The sequence below is a fragment of the Phoenix dactylifera genome, chromosome 7 (genome assembly GCF_051530095.1).
Source record: "Phoenix dactylifera cultivar Ajwa chromosome 7, Ajwa_hap1_PhDact_Kaust_v1.1, whole genome shotgun sequence".
Lineage (NCBI taxonomy): Eukaryota > Viridiplantae > Streptophyta > Magnoliopsida > Arecales > Arecaceae > Phoenix > Phoenix dactylifera.
In genome coordinates, this window is record NC_143196.1 from 27,440,125 (window position 1) to 27,451,126 (window position 11,002).

Genomic DNA, 11,002 nt, shown 5'->3' on the forward strand with positions numbered 1-11,002 from the left:
AGCTTTAATATGATGAAGCAAAGATCTTCTTGGGAAGGTAGAACAAGATAAGATACTTTATTTAGTGTCAGCAAAGAGTGGCTCAAGCATGAGGGAAATTGGAACAAAGACAAAGGCCTTGGGTAATCTTACTTAACATAGGAAGATAAGAAGACCAAGTTTTTCCCTGGCGTAGCTAATGTTCCAAAATGGAGTTATAATTGAGAGTAACATGGACATAGAAAGATGAACAAAACAAAGTTTTCCAAGAAAATTGAAATTTGGTTATAATCTTTCTGCTGCTAAAGGAAATAAAAGTGAAGCTTATAATCTGCATTAATCTCCATTTTAGGTGACAAATGGGTTAGGAAGAGAGAAGATGGAGATGCTCCATTTAGTTAAAGAGGTAGCATTCAAGGTGAAAGATAAAAAAGCTGAGTTCTCCAAGTGCATCCTTTCTTTTTTTGCTGTTAGAATTAGGACATTTTGTGGAGGATATAATGGAAATAAAAAGTGCCATCTCAAAAATGAGTTCTCACAGAGGTGACGGGAATAGAAAAAGGTTTTTCATAATGAGGTCTCATAAGAGAGAATCAACTCTACTTACTTCCACTATAATTCCTCTAAGGAAACAATCAATTAAGGACTATAGATCAACCAACCGGTTAAATAACAATTACCAAATTTATTCATGAACTATTAGCAAGGTGGTTGAAAAGGAAAACAGTAAGATGTTGGGAAACTAGAGTGCTTTAAATGGGATATATTTGACATATTAGCTCACATATGATGTTAAGATTGAAGTGTCATGTATCATTCTCATTTTGGTCAGGATATGGCATGATGGTTTATCTCCACCTATATGTTAAATGTTTTAACACTTCTCTAATGTGGGATCATGGTAAAGTTTCTTATGTATGCTTTGTGAATGACAGCATGATAAGCAACTTCTTTACAGCCTATGTATCACGGTGTGATCAATTAGCTTGCTTATTGATTAGTATGATTAACTAATATATGTTCCTTTTCATAGCACAACTACCAACTGCATAAAGAGCAAAATAAGATAAGATTGATAATACGGCATATGTTCTATCCTGAGCAAAGTTGTGCTGCATCATGAACTAAAACACTTCAAGGTAATTGTTACTTACCAGCTTGGGCATGAAAGCTGCTATGGAACTGACCAAAAATGATGATAAAGCACCTAAACCAACTAAAGTATTCATGTTTGGAGATCCCTTGAGCAAACTCTTCAATCCATCAAAAATAAGTTTGCGGCCTGGGCCAACAAATGTCATTAATGAGAGCGACAGATGAAATCCAGTCGAATGGAATGTATGCAACCACGAGGAGGCATTAGCTCCAAAAAAATGAGCAATGTGTCCCAAAAGGCATACAGCACATAATGCCCACGAGACAGCAAGCTCTTGACCTGAGAAGAACAAGAAAATATAGATGCACTTATAGTTAGTCAAAAGAGGAATCAGTTTTGCATTGAAATAAATTTCACTTTAAAGTAGAAAAGCTTTAGAGTTTGGAATGATCCGACAATTGTAATATCAATCAATGACAATATACTAAGAGCAAAATTTGGTGCTCTGGTTGACTGCTTTTGGAAGCAAGTTCAAAATAATAATAATAAAAAAAAGCATACCACTTTCTTTCAAACGTTGAAGCTTTTCATCCATCTTCTTTTCAAACACTCTATACAAGTCCTCTTTTGAAGTATCTGTTAGAAACCAAGATTTATAAAGAACCACAATATAATGAATTGAACATTAGCACTTTGAAAATGATATTTAATATCTTGTATAACATATTACCTGGTCACTGGACTAGACTGTGGTCACAACACATATGTGTAAGTATAAAGTGATTCGGAGTATATGGTACATTTCAACTTTCGAGACAGAAGAAGTGTCCAAATTTCAAGTTCCATATGACAAGCACCATGCTTGTTTCACCAATTATGACTACATACAGGTTGAAAAAACCACAGCACATCCTAGCAAGCTTGGTTTAGCAAATTGCTTGGTAAACTAAGGTAGATTTATTGCTTTTTTGCCTTGTCAAATTGGCGCCTTATAGTTCGTCAATCAAGCTATTTGAGGAGTAAACTGACCAGTCTTATAACTAGTTATCCTGCTAACACAAGACTTGAAATTATTACCTTATAAATTTACTTTTGACAGGATAATTATGCTTCAAAATCTTTTTCTTCCATGAGCAATTATCAAGACATTTCACTTTGCATCTTGAACCAGCATGCTTCGTGTACACATATAAAGTTGGTGGTCACAAAGCATATCCATGAAACCACTCTCCCACAGCTAGTCTGCTACCAGAGGACATAAAAGATTACCATATTTCATAAAAAGGATTACCTCGAAGGTTGGACTTAAATCCAGAAGTTGTCAAGTGACCTGCAAGTTTTTCTCCCAATTGCTGTTTCCAGTTCTCTGTAGCCTTAACTTCAGGTACAGCCCAAACAATTGCGGTCTCGGTAGCAAGGTTGACACTTGCTGCGGACACCTGAGGCTGCAGTCAGACATGGGGTCAAGTATTAATAAACAGGATTTGCCAATCACAGAAACGAGTGATATATCACTGAGGGAATAAACTTTGTGGCATGATTCGGAATGATTGGAGAATTCATTATTGCATCATTGCGATAAGGTATACGTGATGGCTTTAAGAGAAATCACATAAATATATATCCGGTCTAGAGATTTACAGCTTATTATTTAACAATGCCATAGTTTTATACTGGATTTGAAAATTAAAGTGAGAAAAGATCTTACTTGGCTTTCCAAAATGCGTTTCACGCTCGCAGCACATCCACCACAGGACATTCCCTGAAGAAATTATCAAACCGGCACTTAAAATTGTGAACTTTTCATAAAAATCAGAATTTGAAACAGAAAAATGGAAAATTGCTTACTCCAACATCAAGAATTATGGCATCCGATCCAGAAGACGTGACCTCACCGGATTCCCCGGCAAGAACTTTCAATCCTCTTTCCTCGCCGCTTGATCCTCCGCCGCCGCGGCCGCCGGTACCACCTCCCCCGAGCCCATCGCCGCCTCCACTGGCACCAGACAAGGCCGCAGAGCTCGACAGGGATGCCAATCCACGAGATACCGTCGCCGGGGGAGGATAATTCCGCAGAAAAGATCCAGCAAATGACATCAAAAAGAGCTCCCTGGACCTCTGGGGATCGAGGTTTCCGAAGCATCTGACCTTCCCGGCGGAAAAGCTCCGCCGGTTAAGGGGAGAAGGCGGCGGGAGGGGGCGGCGGAGGCAGGTTTTGGAGGAGAATTTGAGAGTCTTGGAGAAGGCGAGGAGGGGGATTGTGGGAAGACTGGCGGCGGACTCCATTATTCTCTCCGTTCTTCTTCTCCCAGCTTTTCCTTGCCGACACGCCTCTAGCCGTGGTTGTAGCCTCCAGTTCTGGGTAGGTAGGTAGCACTGCGGTGCCACGTTTTGTAACTGGGTTTGAAAGCAGGAGGGAAGAGAGAGTGGAAGTTATTTAATTTATAATTATTTTTCTAGTTAAACACTTTTGTATTTGAATTAAATTACTTTTTCCAAAAAAAATAATAGATTTCTTTTTATACATAATTTTTGTTTTAAATTTATTTATCCCATTTAACTTGAAAATATATTTTTCAATATTATATATATAATAATTTATTCTAAACTAAAAAAGGGTAGAAGTAAACTGCTCGTACCTTATTTTGCTTCTACATGCAGTCTACGTGTTTTGTTGACCAATTTATGGCCAATATTTCAGCCATGTCAGTCTTAAATGCCCATTCAGCAATCAACATTTGTAATATGATGCACAAAAAAAAAAAAATCAACATTTGTAATAGCCAAGTCCAAACTTAGGGAAATAGGACTAAGCCTTCATAAGGTCAGGTTTGGGATTAAATTCGGTGAGCTATGTGCATGCTTATTTATGTGATGTCCATATATATTTGTTTGTTCTTTTGTTTGATATATAAACTAATATAGTGTAATAGTGTATCTATAGGATCTTCTTTCATGTATACTAGCAAGGGAGCCATGCTACACAGCATAGAAAATAAAAAAAAAGATAATATCGGTGCAATAGATACATTGATGATTGGATTTTGTTTCTCTCATTGTCGGAGCTTACCATTGATCTATTCGTTGGGTTTCAAAACTCCACTAGTTGTGCTAAATGGGAAAAAATTAACATTTTGACTCATAGGAAATAGATTATGATGATAGGGACTTCGTAAAAGTTATATTACCTTTTACGTGGTTTTTTGCAATAGGTGCTGCATCTGAGTCCGCATTTGGGTCTCTCAAGGGTCAATAAAACTGTGCTTGCAGCTACTATAAAAATTAGAGTTTAAATGTTATGCTTCGTTGTAGAAGTGCAAACAATGAAAATATATTACCTTAGTGCATGTAACAATGATTTTCAATGAGTCTCCTCTAGAAAAATCTCGACACGGATGCATAAAGTATAGCTATACATTAAGAGAATCAAAAGCAATAGCTAATAACCAAAAAGTATGCATTTGTTAAAGGCATAGCGATGCACATGAGCCCCTACAAGGATCCTGTATTTGATTCATAATTCATTACTTAGACAATCTTTTAGATAGTCCCTCAAATCTTAAATCACAAAAAAACGGAGGTGATCATACCCAATTTTATCAAAGTAACGATATCGCACTGAATACTTGTATTTACAATTAACAGAACTAAAAAAATTAAACTCATACATTGTCAAGTATAGAGATCAGCTATTCCTTTTTTTTTAACCCTTTCCAACAAATTTTCATATACAAGAGAATGGTACTCTGATGGCTTCACCTTTTGTTTGAAGAATCATTTGTTGATATTGCATTTTGAGTACATTAAGAATTCGGTCCAATTGTCAAGAGAAGAGCTATGCTCCAGTTTGCATTACTTTTTTTCGAGCATTTGCCTCCTGTCTCTCTAAAGTTTCTAAGCAGCTGTATGTGGAGCAATCAGCATGTTCAGCTTATATGGAATAAGCTACTTTCTAAAAGAAAGAACTCAAGCACTCTGACTCCGTTGCAGAGACCAGCTCAGAAGCGCGGGCCTCACAGCTTCCACTACCAATGAAATCAGACTATAACTGGCAAGTGCTCCCGGTGCCTTCCTTAAAAATCGATTGCAACTTGCAAGTACTGCTCTTGCACATCCATATGGAATTTTCAAGTGTCTCCATGCCTGAGGGACCAATCAACTTCCTCTATTAGAGAAACTTTATTTTAAAGAGATGACTCAAGTATCACATGACCTCGTCTCAATTTTTTCCTATAAGTTCTGCAACTCAATTGGCATGTGCACATGGTCCTGAAAAAAGAGATTTCTTTTTTTATAAGCAGCACTAATACTGCGAGCAAATATTAAGTTACACATTTTGTGATCTTATTCATCATAATTATTGAACTGAGGTTATGTTTTTTCCTCCTCAATGTGGGGAGGCTTCATTCTCTACGTTCACATTATTAGCTGCCTCAGCAGTCTGCTGCAGAGGAACATTTGTCTGTGAAAGAAAATTTGGAAACATTTAAAGCACCTCACCTTTATTTCTTGTCATTACGCATGCTTGTATCTCGGTCATTCGCAGGCCTATATTTCTGCAACATAAGAGAAAATATAGTACTTATATTTCAGAAAATTTTCCTATTGAGATGTGATTCTAAAGGTAGAAAAGAGAGAGAGAAGATGACTCTTCAAAAGGTACAGAGCAAGGCTGGGAACTCCCATTACTCACATTGATCCTTGCAGTAAAGGATCAAAAACCTCAGAAATAAGGAGCAAATTAACAATTTCAGTGCACCAAGAAATTGATCATAACTTGCTCTAGGCTCCACAAAGCTGAGAGACAGCACCAACAAGATGCTCGTGAAGCTGTCATGTCCATTTAAGTCTAGGCTTTAGCATCAACTGATAGGACCAGTCCCTGGCTGTTGCCTTGGATAGACTTTTCCTGTGAACCCGTCAAGAATTAAAGGCATAAACACTTGAATGATAGCATCAGAAGGTATTTAACACCTAGAGTCGGGTTCAGAACCAGGGCCTCACCTCTCTTCCTCGATACCTACTTTGCGGGAAATGCTTTCTTGCTGTCTATGTCCTTCACTCAGCCTTCTCATATATGCATACCTGAGTTGGTCTTGTGGATGGAAGAATATATGCATGAATTGTGGTTCATCTTTTCTCCAACAACATTTTTCTTTCAAATTTCCTCTTTATCTTTTCCCTTCTTTGACCTGAAAGGTAAAGAGTATTTAGTGCAGTAAACAGAGGAAAGCAAAACACTTCAAATATCGATCTCAAAATAGTGGCAAAGATGTATCAAAAAAAGTGGAGCTATGTATTATTATTTTTTCGTTTCCTGCATCTCTCTTTATCTTTGCTGACTTCTCTCCTTCATTACAGGGTCAAGTGCACTGAATAATGATGTTGCAAATTTCATCCCTATACAGCTGTAAATGGTAAATATAATTGACTGCTCTTTATGATGTTTTCCTCTCTTAGACACCATAGTGAAAGTAGCCCAATAGCCCAAAACAAAGGCAACAATATACTTTTTGATAGAAGTGGAAATTTGCATTTGGCTTTCTTGCTGATAAGAGAATCAAAGAATATATTCTGGATCTAAGACAAGAAAAATTTACCTAAATATATCTTGCCCACTAATCCTTGCATAAAAGAAAAATCAACCAGAATACAATACTCCAAAGCACTAATAGCGGTAATAAGATTACTAAAAAAGCAACATTCTTATCAGTCTAAGGTCCGCCGTATCCGTACCGGTCAGTGTACCGGTAGCGGCCCCGGACCGGTATGAACTGGTCCCGTACCGGTCCGAACCGGTTCTCCTACAATAAACTATCGGTACCGGATTCCACGCTAATCCGGTACCGGTCCCAGGCCGGACCGATACAGCAGACCATGCTTATCACAATTAGTTGTTTTAAGCTAGAGCTGTTTGGAAAAGCAATTATGACTCACTGTTTGGATGTTAACATAAAATGGGTTGGCCTAGGTCTTTCTTGCTAGACACAATATAAGATAAATTTCGCTTGGGAGTCATGAAGCATTAGATTAGACCATGACAAAATGAATTATGTTGTTTGAAAGTTCAAGGCTCTGTCTGGCATTGCTAGGTAGTAGAGCATTTGTCCATAGAGCTTTGGTAGCAAATTTTCGCTAGTAGAGTTTTTAATAAAAAGTTGTTTGATATTTTGTAACTACATTTCGGAAGTACTCTTGAACTTTAACATTTGTTTAATAACCAAACTGAAAAGTTACTTTTAGTATTAGAATATGACAATAAAGGATCTTGCAAAGTAATTTTAATTATCTAACTCTTTGTAGCATAAAAATTGCTAATATAAAGTATTCTTAAATTATAAATTACTTATTTATGATATTTTAATCCACATTATATAATTAAAAAATAAGTTTATATTTATAACAAAATATAATAATAATTTTTATAATACTATTATATTATAATAATATCATTATACTATAATAATATGATATTATTATTTAATAAAATATTATAATAGTATAATATTGTTGTAATATGATAATGTTATATTATTATAATTTAATCAGTATATTACAATAATAATCATTATAATGTAATATAATACAATACAATACAATTATTATGTTATGTTATGTTATGCTATCAAAACTTTTATTACGAATTATTGGTTATTTTTAAAGTATTTTTTACATTTTAATCTTAATAATACAATAAATAAATTCAAAATTCTTAATTGTATGACTATGACAAAAACACCAACTTAAATAATTATGGAAATAAAAAATATTTTAAATTAATTATTAAAAAATTCATTGCTAGGACCCAAAGCTATGTCACTCAGGTAAGCACCCAAAAAAAAAGCTTCCCAACGCGTGTAGAGCTTTTACCTAAAATGTCCAAATTAGATCTTTTCCTAGTAGACCTTTTTCAGCTTTTGGAGAAGCTAAAAAGCTATTTTAAAATTTTTATCAAACACCTTAAAATCATCCAAAGGCGCTTCCAACCTTCTAATAAGTGGCTTTTAATCCTCCAAAAACAATGACAAATGGGGCTTATGCAGGTTTAGTTTGAACATGATGAGTTAGCCATGGCTGTATTAAGACTCTATGATTCAACTTGATGGCATGTTCGATATTAGTGGTACTTTCTACTATAATCTAAGCTAAATCAGTCTGATTTGACTAATTGTCATCATTAATTGATCAGGACCTAATTAAATATAAAATAATTAAAAATGCAAATAAATATCATTCATGGGTTTATGTTGCAGTCGCTTCAACCAAATTCACACAAAATGGAAAAATCGAAATGAAAGTGCAGATGCAAATCATGAAAGTTTAACATGTTTATGCCAAGTAATGCTCTATGAAATTGCTAACTGATAATGAAATTAACAACTATTCAATTATCCATATTCGTACACGATCTATACAAAATAGATATTGATTTTCCATTGAAGACTAACCTGTACCTAAGTTGATCTCAGTCCAATTGCAGATTTTTGGTTTTCATCATTTATTCTATCATGCACTGCAACTTATTCCATCCCATGCATGAGTCTTTTGCTTGTGAATCCCCTAACCAAGCTCCACTGCACTCCAACCAGCTCTCTTTCTTACTCCCTTATTGTTCATTGTACCCCTCAGTTTCTCCACCTCTTCCCATCTTCCAGCACAGCTGTACATATTGGACAGCAGAATGTAGTATCCATCATTCGTAGGGTCCGACTCCAAAGCTCTCCTTGCAATACGCTCTCCCATCTCCATGTTATTGTGCATTCTACAAGCGCCTAGCAGCACTCCCCAAATTCCACTATCAGGCTCCATTGGCATATTAAGAACCATAGCTTCAGCCTCACATAAATTCCCTGATCGGCCCAGGAGATCCACGATGCAAGCAAAATGCTTCAGTGTTGGTATAACAGAATACTTTCCCATTTCATCAAACAATTCTTTTCCCTCTTTCACTAATCCTGCATAACTGCATGTAGATAGGACTGCAAGAAATGTAACCCCATTAGGCCTCAAACTCGTCTTTTCCATTTCCCTGAAGACATCTAATGCTTCCTTGGCATATCCATGGATGCCATACCCTGAGATCATCACATTCCAAGAAACAACATCTCTTTCGGGCATAGAATCAAATACTGCTCTTGAAATTTCAAGCTGCCCGCATTTAGCATACATGTCCACCAGTGCTGTGCAAATAGAGACATCAGACTCTAACCCCATTTCTTTGATGTAGTTGTGTATCCATTTTCCACGGTGGAGAGCAGCCATATGTGAACAAGCTGACAGAATACTCACTAAAGTTGCAGAATTGGGTTTCACATCTTCCAAAAGCATCTGATCAAACAGTGGTAAGGCATCACTAGAATGTCCTAGATGAGCATAAGCTGCAATCAAAGCATTCCATGTAACAACATCTCTACTTGTGTGATCAAATATTGTCCTTGCAAGGTTAAGTTTTCCACATCTCGCATACATGCCAATGAGTGCATTAGCAACTGATACATCTCCATCAACTGCATACTTTATCATGCAGCAATGTGTGGATTGGCCTAAACGCAATGCCCCTAACCGGGAACAGGAAGAAATCACAGAAACTAAGCAATTGAGATCAGAATTATAGCCTAATCTGAGAAATTGCATCGCTCTATAAAGATCCAAGCATTTAACATCCAATCCCATCTTCCCATATCCAAAGACCATCAAATTCCATGACTCTGCATCACGTTCAACTACCACATCAAAAGCCTTTTTGGCGTACTCCAATAACTCAAGTTTGTAGTACATTGATAGTAGACTATTACCAACCAAAGTATTCAATACAAAATTTCTCCTCAACATAACTCCATGAAATGCCTTTCCCCCACTAATGTTACCAGAATTAGCAAAACCTGTAAGCATGCAGCTAATAAAAACTCCATCAGGTTCTACCCCTAAATCCTGCATCATCTGAAACAACTCCAGACACCCAAATATGAAACCTTTCCTGGCATAAACTCCAACAATTGCAGTCCAAGAGACAATGTCTCTGTCTGATAACTCTTGAAACACAATAGTAGCTTCTTCCAAGCTTTCACACTTGGAATACATGGAAAGAAGTGATGAATTGACTGAAGGGCAGAACCCCATTCCAGCTTTAAACAAAAACCCGTGCAGACACTTACCTTCCGGCAAGGCCCCTAAGTTCCCACAAGCTTGCAAACCACCTTCCATGGTCCGAGAATTAGGCCTCCCCCCTCCATCTCCACCAACCCGATGCATCTTCTTAAGGCACACCAATCCCTCCTCAAACTCGCCATTCCTCACGCACCCAATTATAAGCGCAGTCCATGCCACCACATCCCTCGCTGGTATTTCATCGAACATCCTATACGCATCTCCAATCACCCCGCACTTCGAGTACATATACACTAAAGATGAGCCCACAGCAGCGGAGTTCCCATTAAAAAGACCGAACTTCGTGGCATTGCCATGGACGGAAGAGCCGAGACCAAGGTCAAGGAGCTCAGCGGAGGCGGAGGCCACCATGGGGATGGTAAACTCGTTCGGGGAAGCGCCGGAGGAAAGCATCTGACTGTACGCGCGGAAGGCGAGCGGGAAGTCGGCATTGGAGAAGTGGGCTTTTATGATGGAGTTCCAGAGGAAGGTGTCGCCGGAGTTGGAAGGGATGGCGGCCGAGAAGACACGAGCAGAAAGGTCGGGGCGGCAGAGTGCCGCGTAGAGGGAGATGAGCTTGGCGGCGAGGAAGGGGTTGGCAGAGTGGCCAGAGGCGACGATGACGGCGTGGCGGCGGAGGAGGGAGCGAAGGTCGGGGGTTGGGGAGGAGAGGAGGAGGCGGAGGGCGAAGAGAGAGAGAGCCGGAAAGGCGAGAGACGAAAAGCCAGTGAGAGCTGGGAGGTTTCGGGGCGAAAATCTGAGCCTCCAAAAGGGCACCAT

The 11,002-nt window shown here is 38.0% G+C and overlaps 2 protein-coding genes across 6 annotated transcripts in view; both read right to left on the minus strand.

Moving 5' to 3' along the window:
- The window catches only part of PAA1 (P-type ATP-ase 1), a 27,116-nt gene extending 22,141 nt beyond the window's left edge, over positions 1–4,975 (minus strand). Inside the window, exons 1-7 of one of the 3 annotated variants that reach the window (XM_089924386.1) lie at positions 4,835–4,958; positions 4,264–4,348; positions 2,924–3,472; positions 2,784–2,837; positions 2,367–2,520; positions 1,637–1,711; positions 1,134–1,414 (exon numbers count right to left, since the gene is read on the minus strand). In XM_089924386.1, the coding sequence (XP_089780512.1) occupies positions 1,134–1,414; positions 1,637–1,711; positions 2,367–2,520; positions 2,784–2,837; positions 2,924–3,361 (1,002 nt within the window). In that variant the 5' untranslated portion in view covers positions 3,362–3,472; positions 4,264–4,348; positions 4,835–4,958. Of the gene's footprint in view, positions 1–1,133; positions 1,415–1,636; positions 1,712–2,366; positions 2,521–2,783; positions 2,838–2,923; positions 3,473–3,714; positions 3,782–4,263; positions 4,349–4,834 lie in introns of those variants that run through there. The other 2 variants (XM_039127342.3, XM_089924387.1) reach the window with 2 other exon arrangements.
- Positions 4,657–11,002, minus strand: LOC103716129 (Pentatricopeptide repeat (PPR) superfamily protein). 3 transcript variants are annotated; one of them, XM_026808104.4, is made up of 5 exons: positions 8,530–11,002; positions 6,080–6,267; positions 5,769–5,984; positions 5,576–5,631; positions 4,657–5,344 (listed from the first exon to the last, which is right to left on the minus strand). In XM_026808104.4, exon 1 carries the CDS (start codon positions 11,000–11,002, stop codon positions 8,636–8,638), a length of 2,367 nt encoding a protein of 788 aa, XP_026663905.4. In that variant the 3' UTR covers positions 4,657–5,344; positions 5,576–5,631; positions 5,769–5,984; positions 6,080–6,267; positions 8,530–8,635. The 3 variants fall into 3 exon arrangements, with proteins under 3 accessions (XP_026663905.4, XP_088557555.2, XP_026663904.4); XM_088701429.2 differs by having other exon boundaries at positions 5,853–5,984; positions 8,524–11,002; XM_026808103.4 differs by having other exon boundaries at positions 8,524–11,002.